A 25,082-nucleotide genomic window follows, 5' to 3' on the forward strand; every position below is an offset into this window, starting at 1 on the left:
AGTTTACAATTCAAGAGTCTCTGAATAAATAAATGAGTTATACTTTTGAACTTTATTGTTAAGCTAATTTGAAGAAACTTGTGCTCTCTTGGTTCCAGGCCCAGCCCATCTTTTTCTTTCTACCTGGGTCTATTTCTGACTTCTTAGATCTGAAGCAGGCAGTTCCTAACAGTACTTTCTAGTTCTTCCATCATAGTATTAGTCCTGTTATAGGTTAAGTTTTCTGTCTTCTTTAGGAGCATCTTGCTCATAGCACTACACTTGGTTGATCAACAAGGTACCTGGTCCTCCACAAATGTTTCTTGAATGGATGGATAGATGGAAGAACGATGAGGATTGAAGACCTAACAAAGGAATTTCTCAACTGGCAATTTATAGCAACAATTGATGATGTATATATAGTATGGTCCTCAGAACAATTCTCCACCCTCCAACGTGTCATTACTATTTCCAGAGGGTTACTCCATAACCAGAGACTCAGTGAAGATAAACTACACTCACTGCGTACGATTAACACTATAGTGAAAGCTATTCCACTAATCCTTATTTTTGCACATTTGTTGCTCAATAACAAATCTTTACTGCAGTATAGTATGTTCTCAATGGTTGCATTTCTGATGCATCAAATTGCCAACTGAAAATGCCAACTGAAAAATGTCAGGATTATTCTTAGTGAATGTATTTGTCCCCAGTGTTCTGCAACCTTAACAACATTATGAAATAAAGTAATATTTTTCAAGGACTTAGGTTTAAAAGAGACTTTCAAGTAGTGCTTTAAAAATAAACAAACCCAACCCAAACCAAATGAAAACAAAACTCCAAAGCCAGGAGACCCCACTAACGCACAGTATTTAAGTCATCTGATTCCTACTGGGCAGCAAGGTAAATATGAGTTTTTACTTTATTCTTTGGCTATTTACCTAAAAAATGAGTCACTAGAATCATGCATAATAAATTTATTTTGCATAAAAGAAAAAGTTTGCCGTTAATGAAAAATTCAGTAGAAAACAATCCTTTTGTTTTTAAATTGGGGCTCAAAAGTAGAAGCTGCTTGTTAGTGAAACCTTGGTAGAAAGAGAACTGTGTAAGAAAACATTCTTGTCATGAAATCTCTAACATAAATCTGTAATGAAGTATTAACCATGTGATTTTATTGGCAGAACTGCCAGTTTCTGATGGCTTGTAAATTTTCTTTTTCAGTCCCTTATGACATTAACATGAAAGATACTTAAACCTGCTTTAGAGTTACTGTATATAAATATGGTGTCATGAGGGGCAATCTTTCACGGTCTCCCTATTTAATTGAGAAGTTCTAAGTAGGTAATTGGCACCTTGCCTTTTTGATTTCCTCTCTCCCCCATTAGCCAGTCTGAATCCATTCCAACGACACTGAACACAGTGATTACCTACAAAATATAATATTTCCAATTATTAATTATATTAAAAACAAGCATACTGCAAACAAACCAAATTTTTATTAAATATGTTTAAATTATTTTACTATTTAAGGGTTTTAAATATCCAGTTAGCTGAAATTTTACATTTAGCTGAAAAGTTATGGATTTTATCAGTGGCAGTTTCATACATAGGTAGAACTTACATGTATGAACATTTAAAACATGATTTCTACTGATCTACTATACATAATAAATTTTAAGTGTCAATATTAACAACTGAAATTCACAAAGCATTCATAATACATTATCAGACCGGTATGTCTGTCTGTCTGTCTGGGGCTCACTCACCTCATCCGCCAGAAGCGACAGCTCAGTACTGTTTGCAGCGTCATAATCATAGAGCACCCTGGCCTTCCTGCTCCCACTTGACTCCTTAAGGTCATTGAGGTTGGAAGGAGAAGGGATTACTAGGCTACCGGTTGAAGCCATAGCAGAAGGACCAATCGCATTTGATAAAGCAGATGGCACAGGTGTCCCAGAAGTCTGATTGTTGTTAGAAAGATAATTGGACGGAAAACTGTTGGAAAACAAACAAAAAACCAAACCCTCAATTACCTATCTTAAAGTGACTGAAGTTCCTCATTATCACCACTTGGTGGCACCGTTTGCTAACTTCCCCACTAGGAAGACTTAGAGACACTGATATTTCAGGGAGGAAGTATGGGCTGTCTTCCCCATTTCCTCTTGGGTAGCACTCAAACTTAAAACCCTTGAAGGCTTGCTTCAAAGCTGTCTCTCTCTATTGACTTAAAGAACATTTTGGCTCACATTCCTTCCTGGGTCAATGTGCGTGGATACTTAAATGCTGCCAAGATACATATGCCGTGTGTGTGTGTGTGTGTGTGTGTGTGTGGTGTGTGTGTGTGTGTGTATAGGTATGTATACACACATATATGCAAGTAATATTAATCTCTTTTCTTCTCTGTGAGGAAGCAAAATAAATAAAAACAAAAAAAGCTAAAGAGTAGGTAGTATTGTAAAAATGAAATTTCTTTAGTTTTTTGGGAAATACCTGGTTACCTGAGCTTTATCATAAAACCAATATATCACATTTTCCTATCAGCCAAGTAACAAGTATGCTATAATTATTTTAAGGGGCATACAGATTGAGAGATTAAAATGTTTAATTTATTATGATTGATAATTATGATGAAATGCAAGACTCAAAAGGAGAATATGGCAAATTTCATGAGTTAATTTTTCTATTATTTTAAAAGGAAAAACCACTAACTACAATCAAGTGATGTAGTCTAGCTTCCACTGCATTTTAAGACTGATTGTCCAGCAATGCTCTATTGAAACAGTCGTCCTGTGCATGCTGTGAGATGCTCTCCTACCAAGTTATACACCCTGGCCCATATTTATGCTTTAGTCAATCTATTCATTAAAATATGCAAGGCCTTTCATCTGGCAAACTGTATGAAATTCTTGCCTATGGAAAAATAACATTCTTTCTTAATGTTTTAAAAGATTTATATGTATGAATGTTTTGCCTGCACGCACGTATGTGCACCACACATTTGTGCTGGATCCCTGGAACTGGGGTTACAGATGGTTGAGCCACCATATGGGTGTTGGGAATAGAATCTGGGTCCTCTCAAGAACAAGTTTTCTTAACCACTGAGCCACCTCTATAGCCTGATAAGATTCTCTTTATGATCACTGTGCCACCGAGAAATCAGTCAGCTACCAGCAACATCCCCTTTATTACTTTATTTCCTTAAGCCATGTTTCTCTCCTTTACTGCTCTTATGGCTGGATCTAGAGGTGAAGAGTGTAGGGATCCTAAGCTTCTCATTCCCACTCTTCTCAAAGTAACTCTCCAGACCTTCACATTATTTTAACTGTATACTGTCCACCACCTTTTGCTGCAAACACCTGAAGATGTTTATTTCTAAAATGTAATTCCTGACTACACTAAATGATACTACATCCTAATTCTTGGTGATTCTAATAGTCATACATACAGACAATTCTTCAAAACTTTAGCCTCTTATGTCCATGAACCTCTTGTTGATTTTACACAAGATCCCAGTTGCTATCCCTCCTCATACTCCCATCAAGACCTTATTAATTTCAGTAACTGTAAGCTGAAAAAGCAGTTGCCGGGATTTTGGACATGTGCCATGACATCTGACCCTCTTGGAAAATGTATCTCGATGAAAGGGTTCAGTTTTCCACTCCTGTTACTGGTCCTTAATGGGAGGCAGAGGCAGGATGGGCCGTCTTCACCAGAACAGCGCTGGCTTGACTTTGTACAGTGCTTCACCTCAGCACCGGCCATGAAGCTCTGTCTGAGTGGCTGAGTGCCAAGGACTTGGTGGCTTTAAGAGAACTAAGTATGAATGGTTAACATACTTCCAAAGTGCCAGGGCACAGTGGGAAGGAACTGTTACAATTCCTCAGGCTTAAAGTGCTCTGCCTTCAGACACGAATACTACTAACAAAACACTAAGAATGTACAGATGTAAACCAGGCAGAACTACCAGATCTAAAAATAATAGGCTACAGTTTATTTTGAAGATCTAAAATTAGCTTTTGTGATGTTGGCTAACTTTGGTCTAGGCCTAAATCTGAAGGATAATTTTCAGAATGGACATGGCAGTGACTCTTTTTAAACAGTATTTCTTGAAATAGTATTTTAATGTTTTCCTTCTCACCTATTACTCCTCTTAATGGTTATATAAATGCCAAACACCTTTTAATGGTTTACTTTTAAGGCAACCTTGTCAACTTCTCTAGCCTTACAACCAATTCCTTCCTCCATTAACTGCTATGCTTTCACTAGAATGAAGTACTGGTGATTACTTAGAGAGAAACTCGCTGCTTCTCTTTCCTCTGTACCCTGGTTTGTCTGTAACATTCTCTTGCCTTGTTCTTCATCTACATGTCTCCCAGTAAAATAACTCCACCAGGAAAACTCAGCTAGATGCAGCTGGGCCACAAATAGATGTCCTCACAACACCCTGCTCCTTCCCATTTTCTATGGCTGGCCCATCCACGGCTGGTGCTCTGTAGACTTTACATGACCTCCAATGTCCCCTTACAACATCAGTGAGCTCCATCAGGGCAAGTACCCTAGCTTGTTCTGTTTGCTGATGTAACTCCAGAATGTACTTGGGGCCTAAGGCAGGTATTATATAAATATTTGAGAATTAAATGATTCAACTATGGGCTTTATATACTATTTTGTTTCAAAGTGTATTATCATACTTGAAATAATTATGTAAGGGGCTCGAGGTCTTTGGATTATTCCAAAATTAATATCAAGAATTAACTTACCTTTAAGGTAACAAAGTATTAATGCAGCTGTATTTATCTTCTTCAACTAATAGCAAAAAGTATTCAGTATTAAGAGAAAAGTTAAGTCTCAAATACATCTACTTTAAATAGCACTAAAAAACCATTCCCTTAATTGTTTTCTCATCTCTGGTAACATTGATTTCTGTTACTTCAAAAGTCTGATAATTACAAAGCAAAACAAAAATGAACTGTATACAAACTAACAAAATCCTTAATTCTCTCAATTGTCATCCCTGCTATTGGATTATGGATAAAAATCTTAAATTTTTTTATTAAATTTCAGTTATTTTCTGTGGTGTGCATATATGTGTGCCATGGTGGGCATGTGGTGGTCAGAGGACACCTTCCAGGTGCCAGTTCTCTCCATCTACCACATGGGTTCTGGGAACTGAACTCAACTCATCAGGCCTGGCAGCAGGAGCCTTTACCCACTGAGCCAGCTCACCAGCCTCACACATAAAAAATAAAAACATGTAAACTTCTTTCATCAGGACTTAAAAAAAAAGATGTCTTTTTTTGTTGTTACTGTGCACAGTGATGAGTTTTACCCCAGCGTTTGCACACACGCGCCATGCTTTGTTACTGTGCACAGTGTTGAGTTTTACCCCAGCGTTTGCACACACACGCGCCATGCTTTGTTACTGTGCACAGTGATGAGTTTTACCCCAGCGTTTGCACACACATGCGTCATGCTTTGCTTCCATTCAGTTTCCTCTCCAATGCCCTCCCTAGTGTCCCTGCGAACCTCATGTCCCTGCGGACCCTGTGTCCCTAGGCCCAGAAGTGGGGCTTTTCTTGTCTCTGCCTATCGCGTTGCTGTCAGGTGCTGGGATTACAGATGCATGCTGCTCCGTCTGCTTTATTCAGGTCCTCCCGCTTGTGGGCATAGTGCTCACTCACTGAGCCTCCTTTCCAGTCTCCACTCGACCCAAATGACTTTCATATAGGAAAAGGAAATTGCTACCTTCCCAGTTGTTTCTGGAGGTCTAACATGTACTGGTAACACTGTGCATAGTAAGTCATCTGGGCTTCTACGAAGTCATTCAGACAGCGGAGATGATGGGCCTGCAATGGAAAAGTTACAGTCAGTTCTCAGTTCTTCAAATGGCCCAAGCCAGGAGGAACAAAGGATAACACTGTCACGAGGGAGGAAACCTGCAGTATCCTACTACAAAGCTGATTAATGCTCATATTCCGATCAGGTTTAGTAGGTCTAATTACTGGTGAACAATATATTGACAAATTTTGTTTAGCCAAGAAGAAGCAACATGAAGATTTAAGAAACGGCAAAATGGGTGATGATATATAAAATTTAAATATTTCTTCAGATTGCTTCTAAAATCTCACACTTCAAACTCTCCTTGATGGATAACTATGCAAGAAGCTCTCCTTAAAGGCAGTGTCTGTTATGTAGCTCAGGATGCCTTTAACTTCACAAACTCCTCCTTAGCTGCCTAAGTGCTGTCTCAGCGTCTTTTGTTCAGAATGATTCAGTACTCACATGTGTACTGCTGATTCCCTCTAGTAGAAGTCGGGTAATCTCTGCTTGACGATCAAATTCACTTTGAGTTATTCGTAATTCCTGTTCAGACTTAAATCAGAATACACTTTAAGGATCTCATTAGAAGATTTAGTTCACTTTACACAGGACCCCTCAAAAAATCCCCCAATATACTCCAAATAAGAATTTGAAGATTCCCTAACTCTGTGTGTGTGTGTGCGCGCTCACACGCGCGCCTTAACTGGTTTTCCTAATTGTGTCACCAAATACAATGAACGGAATTTATTCCTCACCCACACCTGACTCATGCCAAAGCTTTACAGTCTGAAGACATATTATGACAGTCATGATATCGTATACCTTTTCTAGTATTTTGCTGAAGTGAGTATTTTATAAAATCCTCAGTACCACACATAGTTTTATAAGTATAAAACAATATTATGTTCAAAAATTCCAATTTATTTCTGTGTGCTTTTCCCCCCATACTTAAAGTTAACAACACTCTTCAATTTCAAAGCCAAAGGATTTCCACCTCTTGTGTTAATAACCACTTGTTGCTAAGACAGTTCTTGGTTGTCTTACAACTTACTTTCTTTTACAATTTCTCTCTAAAGTATGTATAGTAGGCTTTAGTCAGGAGCATTATTTATTAAGATTAGGGTTTAAAGGTTTTCCAGCAGTTACGGCTGGTCTTCAGTGTGCTAGTACACTGACTCAAGGAAAAGGAAGTCCACTAAGACCCTGATTTGATGATACAAACACTCTTCAAGTCACCAAGATCCAGCCGCCTACTTTGGAAAGGAGAAGTAGGTGGTGCTGCTGGCTTCTGTTTGGTGCAGGAACAAAACAGTTTACTGTAAAGTTAACAAAATCTAAATATACTAAATCCTGGCATTAAAGATGTCAAAACTTTGGTTAGAAGTAGCTGGTAGGAAAATGAGGAGGAAAAATTAAACTTCACAGTTTATTTGAAACAACAAGCTTAACTCCACTACTGGAAACCATCGCTAGTGAGTCTCCAGCATAGTGACCCACAGGCTGACAACCAACGTCACTTCTTAGATGCATTAGAGCACGGTCAAACGCTTTCCTCCCATAGCCTTTTTTCTCTCTTTCATCCTTTGGTGACAAAAGTGACCCCATAAGCCAGCTAACAAAGAAGTGCATGGTCAGTCAGTTGCTCTACCATCCTACTGGTGACAGAACTCGGGGAGCGGAACTAAGTAAGTAAGCACTGATCACTAGACTAGATTTATAAAAATAAGCTTGAATTGTATTACACAATAATTAAAGTTAATACATTAACTTCAAGTCAAACCAAATACTTTAGGAGGCCTAAAGTCAATTTTCTCTGGAAGGCAGTAGGAAGCAGAAAAACGTTCACGGAAAGAATCGGTGCTCTTTTCCCAGAAGGCACAAAAATATCAATCACCTCAGGTCACACTTGTCACCACACTACTGTTCTGCTTGATGGACTGCAAAATAGCTTTTCTTAATAGAAAAACCTCCAGGAAATCAAAATAAATGAACTTCAAAGGTAAAGTGGGCTGGCTGCATACAGGTGTTTGTGAAAGTACAGTCTGATGTACTAACATGACTACTTGCATACAAACATGAAGACACGACAAGCTTAGGTGTCAGCTGAAAGTGAGCAAGACACAAGAGACTTGAAATGGTGACAATGCTGTGACGGTAGAAAAGGAAACAGAGACAGCATTAACTCATCTTGTTAGAGCCATGGCATTAGTCTTCTAAGTCTGAAAAAATTTAATGCTTAACTTCAGCTGAACAGCAGCACACTAGGAAGCCTAGAGAGTCACACTGCACTGTCCAGACTTGAGATTCTGAGAAAGTAAACAGCAGGAATGAGCCTCATCTCTTCAACAAGCTCCAGTATAACTTCAAGGTTGCTAAAAAGAGTCAAATGTCCTGAACTGTCTATCTACCTGACCAATATAGTAGAGAATGATAAGCATCATCTGATGTGGGAAGTCCTTCTGGTTATGTGTTGCTTTGATTGGTTAATGAATAAGAAAACTGCCTTGGCTTGTGATAGGGTAGAGTAGAGCTAGGTGGGGAAAACAAAACTGAATGCTGGGAGAATGAAGGCAGAGTCAGGAGACACCATATAGCCGCTGCCAGGAACAGACAAGCCAGAACCTTGCTGGAAAACCACAGCCACGAAGCAATACAAAGATTAATAGAGATGGGTTAAATTAAGATGTAAGAGCTAGCCAATAAGAAGCTAGAGCTAACAGCCCAGTGATTTAATTAATACAGTTTCTGTGTGTTTTTTTTTCAGGAGTCTGGGTGGTCAGGAAATGAACAGGTGGCCTCTCCAAGAACAATCATCAGTTTAATGAACAAGAAATGACAGAGAAGAGAGGCTTAGAGACAATGAGTTTTACCAATAATCATTGATCTTCTAGAGTGTCTTTTTTCTTTCTGACTTAATTTACAATTAAGGTAAAGATTAGTGGGGAAAAGACCATCTAATTACTGCTAGCAAACTACCTATTTACTATGACAGTTTAACATGGGTTGTATATGAAGAGATCCTTTAAGATGTAATTTGGAAAATGGGTAAACTATCAGGTGGTGTCATCACAATCCAGTACCTATATGCTAGAAAAGCTCATCATACTACTGAGGATTTGCTCTAACAAACTTAGTTGACCTACCTACTTGCGTATAGACTTAGGTTAGGTCTTTAGGAACATAAAGTTTTGAATTCTGTACATCTTTTAAATTATAAAAAGATATAAGTATACTAAAAGAACTCAAATCTTTACACTAATTTACTATGCTTTCATATACTCTTATATAATACATTTTTTTTAAAAAAATATAAATTTCCCCTACTTTTCAGGGGTTTTTTTGTGTTTTTTTTTGAGACAGGGTTTCTCTGTAGCTTTGGAGCCTGTCTTGGCACTAGCTCTTGTTGACCAGGTTGGCCTCGAATTCAGAGATCCGCCTGCCTCTGCCTCCCGAGTGCTGGGATTAAAGACGTGAGCAACCACTGCCCAGCTTACTTTTCAGTCTTATAGTCATATTTTTTTTTTATGAATTTGTACTAAAGAAAGATGCCCCAAGTGGTGGTCTCAATGAAAAATGTTCTTCATTGGCTCATGTACTGAACAGTCCAAAGTTGGTGATGCTATTTTGGGAGGTGACGTGGTTTGAATGAAAATATCCCCCACAGGCTCATAGGGAGTGGAGATGTGGCCTTGTTGGAGGACGTGTGTTACTGGAGGTGGGCTCTGGGTTTCAGATGCTCAAATCAGGCCCAGTGTCTCGCCTTTCCTGTTGCCTTTAGATCGGGATGTATAACTCTCAGCTCTTTCTCTTGGTGCTGGAGAGCACCAAGCCTGCTTGTATGCTGCATGCTTCCTGCCATGAAGACAATGGACTAAACCTCTGAAACTGTAACCATCCCCAATCGAATGCTTTCCTTTCTAAGAGTTGCCACCAGTGCAGTGTCTGTCTCTTCACAGGAATGAAACCTAAGACAGGAGGTCATGGAATGTTTAGAAGGTGCACCTTTCTGGAGGAAGTACACTCTGTGGTGAGCTTTCTGAGTCTATAGCCTTGCCACACTTCCTGTTTTCTCTTTCTTTGTTTCCTAAGACTGGCTGAAAATGTGACCAGCCAGCTTCCTGCTCCTGCTGCCCTGCCATGATGGACTGACTCTCCCTCTCCAACTGTGAGTCAAGATAAACTTTCCAACTTAGGGTGCTTTTGGTCATGGTATTTTTATTACAGCCCAATTTTATGGTTCAACTTATATTCTCTCACATATTCTGCATTCTTTTCATGCTGGAGGTTTAAAAGAACTCAGAAGCCATGGTGGGACCACACTAGGCCGATTAAGATTCCACACAGGAAGATGAGATCTTTAGTCAAGCATTTCACACTGCACTGCCAAGCCACACAATCAATAGTTCAATAAACTATGCATGAAACACACTGTAGAATCAGCAATTTTCTAAGTAATAGAACAAAACCAAGGCTCTATGTAAACTGAGGCCACAGCAGGTGCCCACCCTCAATTACTAACATTATCCTCATTTGGAATGCAGACTTTGCTAAGTCTGAGAATGGGGAGTCAAGGACAAATGTCTGAAGACCTCAACTAACTTTGGAAATGAATCTGTACTAAAATTATACTTTTCCTATTTAATTTCTTTTCCCAGCCAAGAGAAAGTGAGAGATGGTAACAGAAGCAGAGGGGCAGCTGACAACAGGCAGACTGGTGAGCTTTTACAAGTAGCAGTATGACACTAAGGGAAAAGACAAAAAACCCAAAAGATCTGTCACATTGTACGATGATGAAAATGTAATTATGATGTTGATTATAAATAAAATTATTTGTTTTGATGTGTTTTGTGCAGCTATGAACTATACATTTTACAGGTATAAAATTTACATTTTCTACTAAAGTGAAAGAAAATTTCATTTTGGTGCTCAAGAGAACTACCTTTACCTCTCTAAAACCCAGTTCTCTGAAGACAGGCGGTCACAACATTCAGTATTCTTTACATTTAAAAAAATAATTGTCAATGAATAAATCAAGTATTCATCTATCTTCTAGCAAGGCACTAATACGATGCCACTTGCTTAACTCTTGTCTAGGATTCCCCATGGTATATACAGCATCTTTGGAGCTCAATTCCACTGCTGTGTGAAACTGCTAAAGTAAACAAACTTGATAATTTCCTGAATTTTCCGATTTTAAAAGAATTGCAACATAGTCTATAATTGTGAGTAGCTCCAAGACTCGTGTCCATTTAACATTTATAGAATGATTTTCAATTAAACTCTTGTTTCATGATTCTGTAGTTTAAAATTTTACTTACTTTTGTCACTTCCTCTGCCCAAATCTAGCCAGCATTAAAAATTAGAGAGAAATTTAGAGCATGAAATGAAGTTGGAATTTAACATTTCCTACAACTTAGTACAGAAAAATGTATTAAATGGCATAGTCTCCCCTTACAAAGTAAACACAATAGTAATGTAAATCAGTATAGCTGAATATATTTTGAAGTCTGCCTTTTATATGTATCAATACTACCAACTTCAAAATATTATAACTCTACAGATAATAACTTAGGTTTTTGCAAATTGAGAATATTTGACCTTTCATAGAAAGACACAGAGTCTCTAACGTAAAACGAAAGGTTTGAAATGCATGATTTCTAACTTTTCTTTCAGGTATAAATTCTAAAATTTTAGTAAATAAAAGGATATATAGACATTGAATGTTACTGATACAACTTTTTTTTTGTAGAAACAATCAATTTGAAATATAAAAAATTTAAGGTTGCCAGTTAAAGATCTTAATATAAGTAGATGACAAATGACTATAAAACAAATGCTATTAATAAATCAAGCAAAGTTTTGCAAATTGTTTAAGATATTTTTACCATGGACAAAAGAAAACCTGATTTATACAAAATTAAAAATGACTGAAATAGTCTCACCCTTTTCAATTACCTATAGATAGGACAATGGAAATAAATAATACGTTCTCTTGCTATATAATGAAATCTGTAATTTAGCCAGCATTTCAAAAATTAATAGTTGGGAACAAAGACAAATTCCAAAACATCAGATTTATTTTTCATGTTTTAATTCAATGCTAATAGAATAAAAGCAATCAATGACCCATTAATTATTAAGTAGACTATTGATTTCTTGTCACTTTAAATGGCAGTAATTTTATTTATACTATATATAATTCCAAGAATTAATTTGCATGTGTGTGTGTGTGTGAATGATGGGGTGGTGGTAGTGGTACATATATGTAGAGGGTAGAGATTGACTTTAGGTGTCTTTCTTGTCTGCTCTCTACCTTACGTTTGACCAGGGTCTCTTACTGAACCTGGAGCTTACCAATTAGCACTAGGGAATCTTCCCGTCTCTACCCTGGCCTCCAGTGCTGGGGTTGTAGATATGCACTGCAATATATGGATTTTTTTTTTACGTGGGTGCTGGGGAATCCAAACTCAGGTCCTCCTGAGTGCATGGCAAGCACTATACTGACTGAACCATGCACCCAGCTCCAAGGACTATCAATTGCTAGAGGCTAACATGAATTAACTCTTTTCCTATCTTCACATAATTTTATTTTATTAAAGTAAAAAACAAAAACCAAAAACAAATGTAACATCTCACACCTCTCTTCAATTTGACTCGATGTGTACATTAGTCACTATAAACAACGTTCACTCTCTTACTTCAGGCTGTCACTACTCTCAAGTTTTAAGTGAGTTAGCACTGGATATGGAACAGCCCTGGCCACGGGAATTTGTCTCATCCTGGAATGGCAGAAAAAAAAAATCTATATTGAATTTAAATAACAATATGGTAAATATTGAAGTTATTTTAAAAAATCAAGTTAATTTGTATCCTTTTACTGTTTTCCAAGTAAGGTAAATCTTGGTGATTTTCACTGCCACAAGCAGCACAATGAAACTGCAGTCTGAACTAACACTAAACTACCATCTCTGTCTGCTAAATGTAAAAGAGCACTATACACCAATGATTTTAAAATCTGTTTTAAAATGACCTACAAATCTGGCAGATCTTCAGGTTTCAGTATCACTACAAGTGGCATTTTTCCCCCAGACATAATCAATAATTAACTTTAGCTATTTAGATTTCTACATGTAGCTAATAGCAAGAGAAGGCATTTTACTGAAGATGTAGAAAACACAGTAGGCCAACAAACCTTCAGCCATTTTACATGCAGGAAGTTGAGCATGTAAGAGAAATTTACCATAATGCTATCTCCTTCAAGGCGGGCGGAGTTTAGTTGCTTAAGTGCATAGGTGGGAGACAAAGAACACATTACACCTATGAACACACCGGAACAAGTTACTTCTGTACAATAAAGCACACGCTCAACAGGCATTAAGAGAGCTGCTGCTCTTTCTAGCTCACAAACAAACAAACAAACAAACAAACTGTATTTGCTTTTCTACATATTTTATATAACGCTGCCTACGCAAAGATAAAGAATTTTCAAAATAAAAGCCAGTTGGTATTTTATTTCAAACCAGACTTGTTTGGGGGAAACATACCTCTTTAAAAATTACAAATTAACTAACACAGTTAAATTTTCATCTATAAATGCCTACTTCATACCAACAAACTTCCTATTAAAACCTCATTTCTATACTGTGTATTTTTGGCATCTCTAACCATTTCCTGTTTCAGTTCTCAGCCAGATCTTCCTCATAAGTATGAAAGTCACACAGTCCCCGTAATTCTAATAAACTGAAACGCAAATGCGTACATGTAAAGTTACGGGTGCAGATAGTGTTTTAACCTACTAGGATTACAGGGCAAACACTTAGATGGCTGTGGCAATAGTTATGTCCACGGAGAGAACATACGCTATGTGAATTACCTGAAGGACCGTTTTTCTCAGATTCCTTTAAATGCTAGAAAACACTAAAAACAGCGTTTTTTTCTCATTAAAATTTTAAAAAGCTAATATTAAGTTACCAAATATAATTTAGATGCACTAATTCAAGTTTTTTCTTGATTCTCTGGCAAACTTATTTACTTTTTTTTTTTTAGTTTCTCATTCACCCCATGCCAGCCTCAACACCACTATGTAGCAGAGGGAACTCTCTAATTCCAAAGTCCCGGGATTACGGGTGTATCTATGTCTGGCTTATTCCACTTTATTATTATTTATTTTGTAATGCAGGGAACAGAATCCAGGGCAAGTGGTCTATTGCGAGGCCACACTCTCAGTAGAAGTCTTGTTGCATCACTAAGCCGGCGTATTTTGGGAAACGCCTGTGATGTTGCTTTACCTTCCTTCAATACAGTAACCAGTGGACATAAATTAGTCAATGCTAGACACAGGTAGGTCAAAAACTTTTACTGATAGGGCCAAATCATCAAAAAGTTTAATCTACAAATTTGTGAACTGAGGGTAGCAGAAATTTTTGCACTATTAGTGAGCTCTGTATTAGAGTACATCTCACAAAGAGAATTAAAGGAGCAACAACAGGAAAACAGTAAAGGACTCATTTTAGAAAGTAGAATAAACCTAGCTCCCAGACCTTACTAGGATAGTAATGGGCAGTGACAAAATAATCCACATTAAAAAACAAAACAAACAGTGAAATTAAACAATTTTTAGGGTACTTGCCAACTCAACACCAAGAAAAATATCAGGAAAAAAAGCAAAAAACTAAGTAAATAAAAAGCAAAACTAAACTTCCAGTGGTCTGTATCATTTTCATTTACTTGAAAGATAGGACAATAAGTAATTCAGACTTATGGCAATAATGTCTGAAAAAGAATGAAAAGAATGAACCATTGGAAAAAAAATAAGAACAAATTTTTGTCTGGGCTATCTTCATTATTTGTCTACAGATAAATTTGATTGTACAATGTAGTAATTCTAAAAACCTTTACATAAATTGCTAGGTTATACCACCTGTATCATCTTTTAATTCTGAACATGAAATTTCATGGCTGTATCAACTGCCAACAACTTTTCCAGATGTATCAAGAAGAATCACTTTTCAGAAGGCGACTCTATTTAGTTCCTACACATCCTACAGTGGTGCCACACGTCAGTAACACCAAAGGGCAGTTACAGCTAGATCTGTGTGCTTCCCGGCACTTTTCTAGGTTGAAAAGCCGCCATTATAAAGAAGCATCATAGTGGTTGTTAAATAAATGTTTGTGTTGGAGCCTGGTAGTATTATTCTTATTCCATAATCATCAAAGATTTTTTTCTACTCTAGATAATTTTTCCCAATGATTCCTGTTAAGACTTTCCTAATTATAAAATTTGTATCTTAAAGTAAATTCAAACAAATTCATTTATCTTAACAACTAGAAACTAGTAGGGTCTCTTGCTATCTACAGCATTCTTTTATAAATTTTAATTTTACAGATAGCTTGCTTAAGGGGAATCGCACTGTGGTAATGATGTCATGATAAACGGAGACATGGAAATGAGAGCGAATTTGCATTTAATCTCTTATCAAAGCTAGCTCTTCCCTAGCGGTAGCTAATACAAAGCACCCATTTCACCACGGAGCAATTTTCAACCTTTCCTTCTCCAAAGAAAACTATTGACATCACTAGCATTGTAACTATATGCTTATTATAAAATGATTGTGGTTGTGGTGGGGAGTCCAGACATCATGCCTCTTAACAAAACACATCCCTAAGCTCAAATTAAAATGTTAATTCCTCTAACAAACTCACACTCACTTATACTATTTTCAAACTGTTAGAATTTAAATCTAATTTAAGTGCTGTATATAATAGAATGAAAATATAGACAGCATGCCTATTAGACTAAAGTTTAAAACTAAAACTACTTAATAAAAGTTACACATAAAAGCACTGGACTATCATTTTAATAGATAATTTAAAAAACTATTTTAAGGCTGGTTTTCTAAAAAATATAGCAAAACTTATTAATCCACATGGTTTCTTCCTCGTTGAATAAGCTACGAGGGAAACTATTCAATCCTTTTTTTTTTTTTTGGTTTTTTGAGACAGAGTTTCTCTGTGTAACATCTCTGGCTGTCCTAGAACTAGCTCTCATAGACCAGGCTGGCCTCGAACTCACAGATATCTGCCTGCCTCTGCCTCCTGAGTGCTTGGATTAAAGGCATGCATCACCACTGTCCAGCTAACACTATTCAATCTTTTGTAACTATTCTTGATGATAATTCTTTTACTTATTTTGAGTTAGATATGGAAAGAAAATTACTTTGTCATAGGCAAATATTCTCAAACTTGATTCATTTTCATCTTGATTAAAATATTCTCCCATTTCCTACTATAATTATTTTTAAAAAAAGCCTATTAGCCATGCACACTAGGAATGAAGCACAGAGCAGTTGTAGTACCACCTCAGTGTTGGGGACTAATGCCTCTCGATAATGACCACTTGTATTTATTTGGATGTATTTAGTTCTCATGAATCTCTTTCAAGACAAAAATACACTCCAAATGCCATAGTTTAGTCTATACAAGTTATTAAGTCAAAGTATTTTTCTATTAGAAACAGATAAGCATACACTACTTACTGAACTTTTAGTTTCTGCAGCTTTTGCCTTTTTAAGTCTCGTTTTTGCAGCATCCAAATCCAGTCTCTTATTCTGTAATAGTTTTCTTTCTTTCTACAAATAATAAAAAAGAACAAAGTAAAGCTAAGATTATCTACATTTAAGAAATCACCCTACATGGAGGATGTGTGCAAGCTCATAAAGACACCCTACAGGTATCTTTCCTTTTTGCTTGGAGATAGGACATCCACTATGTAGACCAGATCAGACTGGCCCTGAACTGTGGCAATACTCTTGCTTCTGCTTTCTGAATGCTACGATTATAGGCACGTTATACCCAACATTCCCCTTACCCGCCCCTTTAAAACTACTTCAAGACAGTGCAGATTCTGAATCCAAGGAATTTGGAAAAGATGCCCCAGAAGTAAGGGTGTGTTAGCTTTAATAGCTTGCCGTATGAAACGGCATGAGAAACCTCCCACCAGATTTCTCTCTGGAGAACATCTGGCACTATCCATCTTCGGATGCTACAACTAGGAGGGGTTAAAATAGCATTTACTTGGCAGAAGCCAGGGACGTTGTTAACCATCCTACAGTGCAGTCTAGCTCCCACAACTGAGAGCCAGTTGGATGAGGTCAGAGGTGGCTAGGGCTAAGAAGCTGTTTCAGATTGTTAGAGGGGTCTAGGACAAGGCTCTGTGAAGCCCTATGTGCAATCTCCCTTACAGACTGGGCAAGCTGTTTTTACTATGTTATAGCAACAAATGTAACTCAACTACTCTGAAACAGAATTTCAAACTTATAGACAAAATAATACATAAACATAACTCAAGTTACTGTATAATGCTTTATACTAAATATAGTTGAGTCTGTTTTCTTAATTTTTATATTCCATATATCGGATTTCATTCTACTGACATGTTAATTTTTTAGTGGAAGGAACTGAACCCCAGTCTTCATCATGCTAGGTACCCACTCTCATACTGAGCCATATTCTTGGCTTAAGCTAGTATCTTTTTTAGTTATATCAATTTAGGTCAAGCCCAAACTACTTTTGTATACAGAGATGAAGTCATGGTTAAGCATACTGAAACTTCTAGGACACTCTGTAGAACAGAATATGCAAATTAAAGTTTGAGGTTGTATGTATACCAGTGAGTGGCACTGAGAAAGTCTTATGGAAAAATATCCATTAATAGCGTCCTTCTCTGTTAGCAATAAGACAAGTTCATGGACTAACAGATTAAATTTAGAAAAAAAGTGACAACATAAATGTTTATGAAATAAACATTTTAAAAATAATACATGTCCTGGAACACACAGATAAAGTATAGGAGCAGAAATAATTAGTATAGCTGTTGTTTATAAATAACTTGAAGTATAGAAGCAGAACTAATTAGTAGGTTTCTAGTTTCAGTTTAAATTAATATGCAAGTATACTATAATGATACTTTGTTTTCATAATTACAGGAATTTCTGTTGTAAAACAGAGTGAGAGAGACCTTGGTGCGCAGAAGCCAAGGGGCCTCAGGGTTGGTGAGAGAGAGACATGCCAAACAGACAGCACTCATGTGCAGGGTTTCTTTATGGGGGGGAGTGCAGAGAGGCCTTGTAGGGGGTGAGAGAGAGATACAGGGATGCAGAGAGACAGACACAGAGAGACAGAGAGAAAGACACACACACAGAGGTATAGAGAGACTAAGAGAGACACAGAGAGGCAGAGAGATGGGCGGGGGTTGGGGAGAGGAGGAGAGAAGGGTTCTGCCTTTTAAAGGGAGGAGCACAGTGCATGTGCACAGAGACCACACAGCAGGTTAGGGTACTGCCTGCTTACGAGGCATGCGCACAGAGGTGATGCATTCTGCCAAGTCTCCAAAGGGTGGGCTAGATGTGCCTGAATGCTAACAAATTCACCATAGATTTGAGAGTTAGTAATGCATGAAAATCAATGCACAGGCGTATCAACAACAATGCAGGACTGAAAAATGGGGATTGTGTTACTAATAGCTCTTTGAGGTTTGTGTCTGGATGAATGTGCACCTGTTCAGGGTATTTAAATGTTTTAATCTGCAACATTTACCAGCACTAGGATTATCCATTAAAAACTAAGCATAAATCTAAATTACGTGACAAATGGAATATTTCCCAACTCACTGCGATTGTTTTGTAATCCCCTTCTATAAAGTTTCTTAAAGGAGTGAGGAAATTTAAGGCTGATGTTTGAATCAGCTCTCTGTCAGCTGTTCCGATTCGTTTCTGTGTTTCTCCACATTTAATAAGTGCATTACCTGCAAGAGAACAAAAAATTGTGTGTTTTTTAAAAGCTCTGTCTAGTAATGTTAGAAAATTAATATGTAACTTACCTATTTGATTTGCTCAAAAGTTAGTTGTCAGCTTAACTCAGAATCAAACATTACTTGAAAGGTATACTTATTTAAAAAGCAAATTAAAATATCTAAATGAAAATGACAAAGATGAACTAACTGCCTAGCACATCATAACTATAACTTTTTGTTTTGTTTTGTTTTTGAGACAGGGATTCTCTGTAGCTTTGGTGACTGTCCTGGAACTAGTTTTGTAGATCAGGCTGGCCTTGAATTCACGGAGATCTACCTGCCTCTGCCTCCCGTGTGCTGGGATTAAAGGCGTGCACCACCACTGCCTGGCCATAACTATAATTTCTAACATTGAGATCAAAGAGCACAGATACATGGAAGGCACAAAGCTGGCCTGGGGATATAGCCCAATGTAAAACTTAAAGTACTTAACAAGTAGACCAAGTCATAATCTGCCCTGTTTCTGTATCCATACATACCTGAAATGTCCACAAATTAGAGTTTACATCTTAAGAAGCTCACACTGAGGCACACTAGGGGGTAGTGTGGAGGTACTAGAGCACCCATGGACCTCTGATTGCTTTTTAGTCCTATAACAAGGGGCTCTACCTTTTGGAATTCACTAGACTATCACATGGCTCACAGGAAACACCACATCAAACCAAGAATGCTTGAAGACATTTACAAAGCTTTATGTGAAATTCATTCATTTTGTTATCATAAGCTAGGGGTGATGGTTAGTGTTAAGCGTCAACATGACAGAGTCTGGGTGTGCCTGTGCTGTGTTAACTGAGGAAGGAACACACATCTTCACTGTGAGTGCAACTCTCCCCTGGCAGGGACTGCAGACTCTGAAATACAGGATGAGCTGAACACTAACTAGTGTTCATCTCAGCTTCTAATACAGATGCATGAACCATCTCTCTTGGGTGTCTGTTGCTGTAATCTGCAAGTGTGAGCCAAAAGAAACTCTTTCTCCCTCAGAAAGAAAGGAAGGAAGGAAGGAAGGAAAAAAGGAAGAAAGAAAGAAAGAAAGACAGAAAGAAAGACAGAAAGAAAGGAAAAGAGGGAGGGGGAAGGGAGAGAAGGACCAAAGGTGAGAGAAAGAGGGAGGGAAAGAGAAAGGAAAGAAGGCAGGCAGGCTGGCTCATGTTTCACAAGAGTTTAGTCCAGATATTTAAACAGAGTTAGAGGAGACAGAAAGAGCACGTGATCAGGATTCTATTTCCAATTCAACCTCTAGTAAACTTGGGTTCTTTAGATCTTAATCCTTTTATGTTAAAATGGGATTAGATCCACATTGTTAAGAAGTTAAGAGCTCTTGTCTCTGCATACAGACATCTGCCTTTGAATTGTTATCAGGGTGGTCACAGATTATTTAGCCTCTTCAAATCTAAATTTCCTTGTTTTTAAAATGGGCACAACAGAATTTACACTATTATACATAGCAAGACTCTGTCTCAAAACTCCAAAAGATATAAAAAGTGAGGATTTACCAAGATAATAAATATATTATATTGTGCTTAGACCAATGCCTAGGATACCCATTTCTGGCCACTATTTTCTAGTAATAGATTCTGTATGAGCTCAGAACAAGCAAGCAACAAAGCATGAAATTTCTCTAAAATTAGCAGTCACACTTTAATTTCAAAGTTAATCATTTCAGATCTCTCAGATTTAGAATTACAACGAATATACTGTAAATGATTCAATGTTACATATATATATATATTCAGTCAACTAGTGGCATTAAATAATATTTAGGTTTGTTTCCTTCTGACACAAAGAGAATATTAGCACAGAAGTCTGAAATAGTGCTATGTCATAAGAAAATTAGGTCTGATAATAGAAACATGGAACTTTGAGGTCTGTGTAGGGCCAGAGTTGGCTTAACAGGTAAAGGTATTTGCTGCCAAGCCTGACAACCTGAATTTGATTCCTGGGACCCACATGATAGAAGAGTGCTAATTCCTGCAAGCTGTCCTCTGATCTCTGCATAAGCACTGTGGTATGTACACCATACATATTCATACAGACATACACAATCACATACATGTACACAGAGCAAAATAAAACAACAACAAAAAACTTTAAATGTAATACAAGTTGGCCCAGGAACTAACAAGCTGGGTTATCTGTAAACAATGACGGAAAACATGAACTAGAAATGCAGCGCATTTATGTATCCAGAGAGGATGACTACTAACATACCTGGGCTAACACTGCAGAAGTTAAAAGCAATACGGTCTGGCCCAACACTTTGCATGTGAAGTGCTTTAATACCAATAAGCACTCAAAGTTTTAATGTAAGTCATCACAACAATTTCTACTATAACACATGAACAAGAACATGAATTCATTTAACATTTAGACCTAAAAGATCTAAGATGTGAACGTTCTAATTAACTATTTTTCCATCACAATTTTAACATAATAAACAAAGTTAAAATTGGCTCTACTGTATGCTCACAGCTTTAAACATTACAAATCTAAATGTGAAAATAGTTCCTTTCAGAACCTTTCACTTTGACTCACCATAAGCTGTCCCTGGGCCAAACTCGGTCCCGGCATCAATCATATATTGTCCCAGAAGTTCTGGGTTGTTTATACGACTTGGTGCTTTTCTATCCAGTTTCTCATAAACAAATTCTTCTATCCTGGCATCTAGGAGAAAGGTTACAAATACCAGTGTTTCAAAAGACAAACCTGTGCTCCAGTACTGGGGAGGTGGGGGGGACACTCTAGTCCATGGCAGCCTCTATGACACAGGGAAGACCTTTCCCCAAACCAAAACAAATGAAAAGAATTTTAAACCAATCAGCAATTATTTCAAAAAAGCAAAATTATTTAGAAGTTTGTTCCCCTTCCAGTCACTTACTACTTCTTAAAAATATAAAACTAGCATTTATTCAAGTATATACCTTTAAATTTAATAATATATAATTATATGTTGACTATTATATAATCTCTAAAAGTTTATAGTTCAGAAACCTGGTAATATACCTTAGTACAGAAACATTCTCAAGTTAAACTTGTTATTTGGGTATTCTTTGAGATCTTAAGTTTCAGAAGAAGAATTATAAATTTAATATCCAGTGAAGCTGCCTTTAATCTACCCTAAAGTTATGTTCATCATCTTAAATAAAATCAGGCTAGTCAGCTACAGAAGCCATATCTGACATGTTTTATCATGAACATGTATTAATTCTCTCTTACAGAGAGTCTAAACACAGACACAGAGCTTGAGGGATACAAGCATTCTGCCTGGGAGCAGTCTTCAGAACCAACAACAGTATGACCCCTAAAACTTGTGCTCACGTGCATGCACACAGGTACATGTGGCAGTCAGAAGTGAATGTTTGGTGTCTTCCTAAATGACAGTGAGAAGTTTTTTGTTTTTTTTTCTCTCTCTCTCTTTTTTAAAAAAGGTCCTGAAACAGTAATGGAAATACAAGTTGGCGAAAATAATGTTATAAAATTTATAACACAAAAAGGGTTAGTTTGTAGTACACAAAATATATTAATTGGACAATATCAAAATAATCCTTGATTTTTGGCAGAGTCTGCAGCAAAACCACAAGAATTTTAAAGCAGAACTTAAAAACCTTTTATTAGTTAGGCACAGAGGCTCACACCTATAGTCTCAGAACTCTGGAGGCAGAGGCAGGAGTTTATCTGTAAGTTTAAGGCCAGCCTGATCTGCTTAGTTAGTTCCATGTCAGCCAGAGCTATACAGTGAGACCTCATTTCAAAACAAAAACAAAAACAAAACTCCAAAACCTTTGCTGACAACCAAGATTCTGAAAGAGCCATCCATGAGTACTGTCCAGGTTTTAGGTTCTGATTGTGATTTTCAGCTACAATTGCTTTTGACCTATATGATCAAGAATTAAAAGGTGAAGTCTAAATTGATTTTGATTCAGTAAATAAAATATGTGGTAAATTAGTAAATACTGCTTCCACTCATTAAGTCATTCACCAGATCTGAAAATATGCAGGCAATTCTGCTATAATGTTATGCACTTATGCATTTTCTTTAAACTATCAAACCTATAGGACTTTCAGAGAAAATAAGATGTTACTTTAAGCCCATGAATTTTATAATCAGAGCACAAAACAATCAACCTGGTTTACTGGGAAAACAGCGGAGAGGAGGACAGTTGGGCACTGTATTACAGTTCTCGACTTGCCAGTCATGAGCTTACTTGCCATTCTGAAAAACACACTGTATACAGACTGTTCTATGTATGTGGGACCTCTGGGTAGAAAAAGAACAAGAAGTAAAATTTAAAGTATAAGCTGTGTATAACTTAAATGTTCTTTAATGAGTAAGAGACATCGAACTGTGTCCCTGGTAACCAGAGATAAGAAGCCTCATTCAAGACTTCCATACTTATTTTTTAAAGGTTACTACAGTTTAACTACAACGGCATACAATTATTGGTATTTTTATAATGCTTGAAATGTAAGGCTATGGAATTCTGCAATGTGTTCACAAAAGCAATGGGGAAAGGAAAACAGGCATCGTTGCCTTTTTCCTTTAGTTTTGGTATTTAAAACGTACCTTAAAAAGATGAGCTGTCTATACATTTGCTTCTAGGTGAAGCTCCCCTTCTAGTTAGCTACTTTGCATAAGAGGCTCACTTAGCAGTCCCATTTTGTAAGAATTAGTGCATACCTTATTTGCAAGGCTATTGACTTGTGTGATCCTAAACACTTGGTGATTGTTCAAAAATTAAGGGCAACTTATGGGAAAAATGTGAGATTTTAAATGTCAGGACTCTAAAGTGCTACTGTAAACTTGTTAGGGGGTATACAGAAAATTTCACCATCTCTTCCTAACCCAAATTACACGTGATAGAAAAGTCATAGACCTGGAAGACACAAACTCTACTTTCAACCTTAAAAACGTACGGCGGACGAGAAGCAAATATCTTACTTGGATTTGGCTGCAAAAGCACTTCAGTCTGTTTCATTATCTTTTCTGTCCATATTTTGGTACATTCGGCTTTGCTAAGGAGGTTTTCCAAGTGAGCATCCAATTCCGTCTTCTCTGCTTGGCCAAGCTTCTCTTCTGTGAACTGTGATTATTTAAAATAAGTATATAAACATATAAACACATCTCAAATATATGCTAGGAAATTGTTACTAAGTGAAAATCAAATTCAAATCCAAATAATTCTAAGCATATAAACAGATAAACTCCAGGCTTATCTGTAAACCATTACTTATGAAAGTTGTGTGTGTGTGTGTGTGTGTGTGTGTGTATGTGCGCACGCGCATGCCTATGGTAATTCATCACCCTCTTACTACAGCACTTATGATGACTATCTATGTCTTCTGCTAACATGCATGATGTGAATTCTAAATTTCATGGTACATAAACGTTCCTAACAAGACTGAGGTTTGAACTGGTGAAATCTGAGTTCAGATCCTGACTATATGTATGCTAATTGACACAGGCAACTTTTCAGTAGTTTTTGTTTTGCATCCTTTCTTATAAAAGTGATACAACATATTATATTCTTTTTGAGATAGGGTTTCACTATGTAGTTCAAAATGGTTTTGACTTTTTTCAGCTTCCCAAATCATAAGCATTCTGAGGATTAAGACTGTCTACAGAAAAAATATCTGCTTAGAACCTGCTAATTGCTATTCAAATTTGAAATATTTAAATTTTGACTTATTTATTACTTATAAGTTAATCATACCCAAGTCACATATTTATGGAACCTATGCAAGCATCACTTAGGTTTGTTTATTCAGGGTATGTTCTAACAAGGTGTTTATAGGTTATATTTTGCTACATTATTCACTAGAAGTATTTTTATAAGACTTATTTTTTAAACAAATTTAAATATGTATATGTGTGTGTGTGTGTGTGTGTGTGTGTGTGTGTGTGCATACATGAGTGTAGGTGCCCAGAGTCCAGAAGAGGGTAACTGATCCCTGAAGTTGGAGTTACATGGGGTTGTCAGCCATCAGACATGGGTGCTGGGAACTGAACTCAGGTCCTCGGTCTGCAAGAGCAGTTAGTATGTATTCTTATCTACTGGGCCATCTCTCAAGGCCCAAAGTGGAGGTGTTCTCTTTAAAGGTCAGAAAATGAGGTTGGATACATTCAACATACCCATTCTTATTATATGGCTGTGATGGTGGCTAAGGAAAGGCAGCAGTGTCTATATAATAGAGAAGAAAAGGTCTCTGTTCATATGGCGCCTTCTGGGTACTTTCAACTAATCACCAGATGTGATATCTGAAGTGCTGCGCCATGTGTAACTCTCTTCTAGAATATACGGCATTTGCCCTTTACTGTATAAAAATCCAGATGTGATGGTTAGCTAATAAAACAATGTCTACCTTTCCCTCCTCTCACTTACAATCTTTTCTTTATTTTTCTGAGTCTTATGTACTTATCATTGGGCCTTACTAT

The 25,082-nt window shown here is 37.1% G+C and overlaps 1 protein-coding gene across 2 annotated transcripts in view; it reads right to left on the reverse strand.

The window, feature by feature from the left end:
• Positions 1 to 941: 941 nt before the first annotated feature.
• Sh3glb1 (SH3 domain containing GRB2 like, endophilin B1) overlaps positions 942 to 25,082 on the reverse strand; it is a 30,213-nt gene continuing 6,072 nt past the window's right edge. The window contains exons 2-10 of one of the 2 annotated variants that reach the window (XM_038310965.2): positions 23,589 to 23,730; positions 21,185 to 21,313; positions 18,468 to 18,601; positions 16,335 to 16,427; positions 12,992 to 13,078; positions 6,262 to 6,351; positions 5,725 to 5,825; positions 1,746 to 1,974; positions 942 to 1,406 (exon numbers count right to left, since the gene is read on the reverse strand). In XM_038310965.2, coding sequence (XP_038166893.1) covers positions 1,299 to 1,406; positions 1,746 to 1,974; positions 5,725 to 5,825; positions 6,262 to 6,351; positions 12,992 to 13,078; positions 16,335 to 16,427; positions 18,468 to 18,601; positions 21,185 to 21,313; positions 23,589 to 23,730 — 1,113 coding nt within the window. In that variant the 3' untranslated portion in view covers positions 942 to 1,298. The remainder of the gene's footprint in view (positions 1,407 to 1,745; positions 1,975 to 5,724; positions 5,826 to 6,261; positions 6,352 to 12,991; positions 13,079 to 16,334; positions 16,428 to 18,467; positions 18,602 to 21,184; positions 21,314 to 23,588; positions 23,731 to 25,082) is intronic. The other variant, XM_038310964.2, reaches the window with a different exon arrangement.

Source organism: Arvicola amphibius, chromosome 14, assembly GCF_903992535.2.
Source record: "Arvicola amphibius chromosome 14, mArvAmp1.2, whole genome shotgun sequence".
NCBI lineage: Eukaryota > Metazoa > Chordata > Mammalia > Rodentia > Cricetidae > Arvicola > Arvicola amphibius.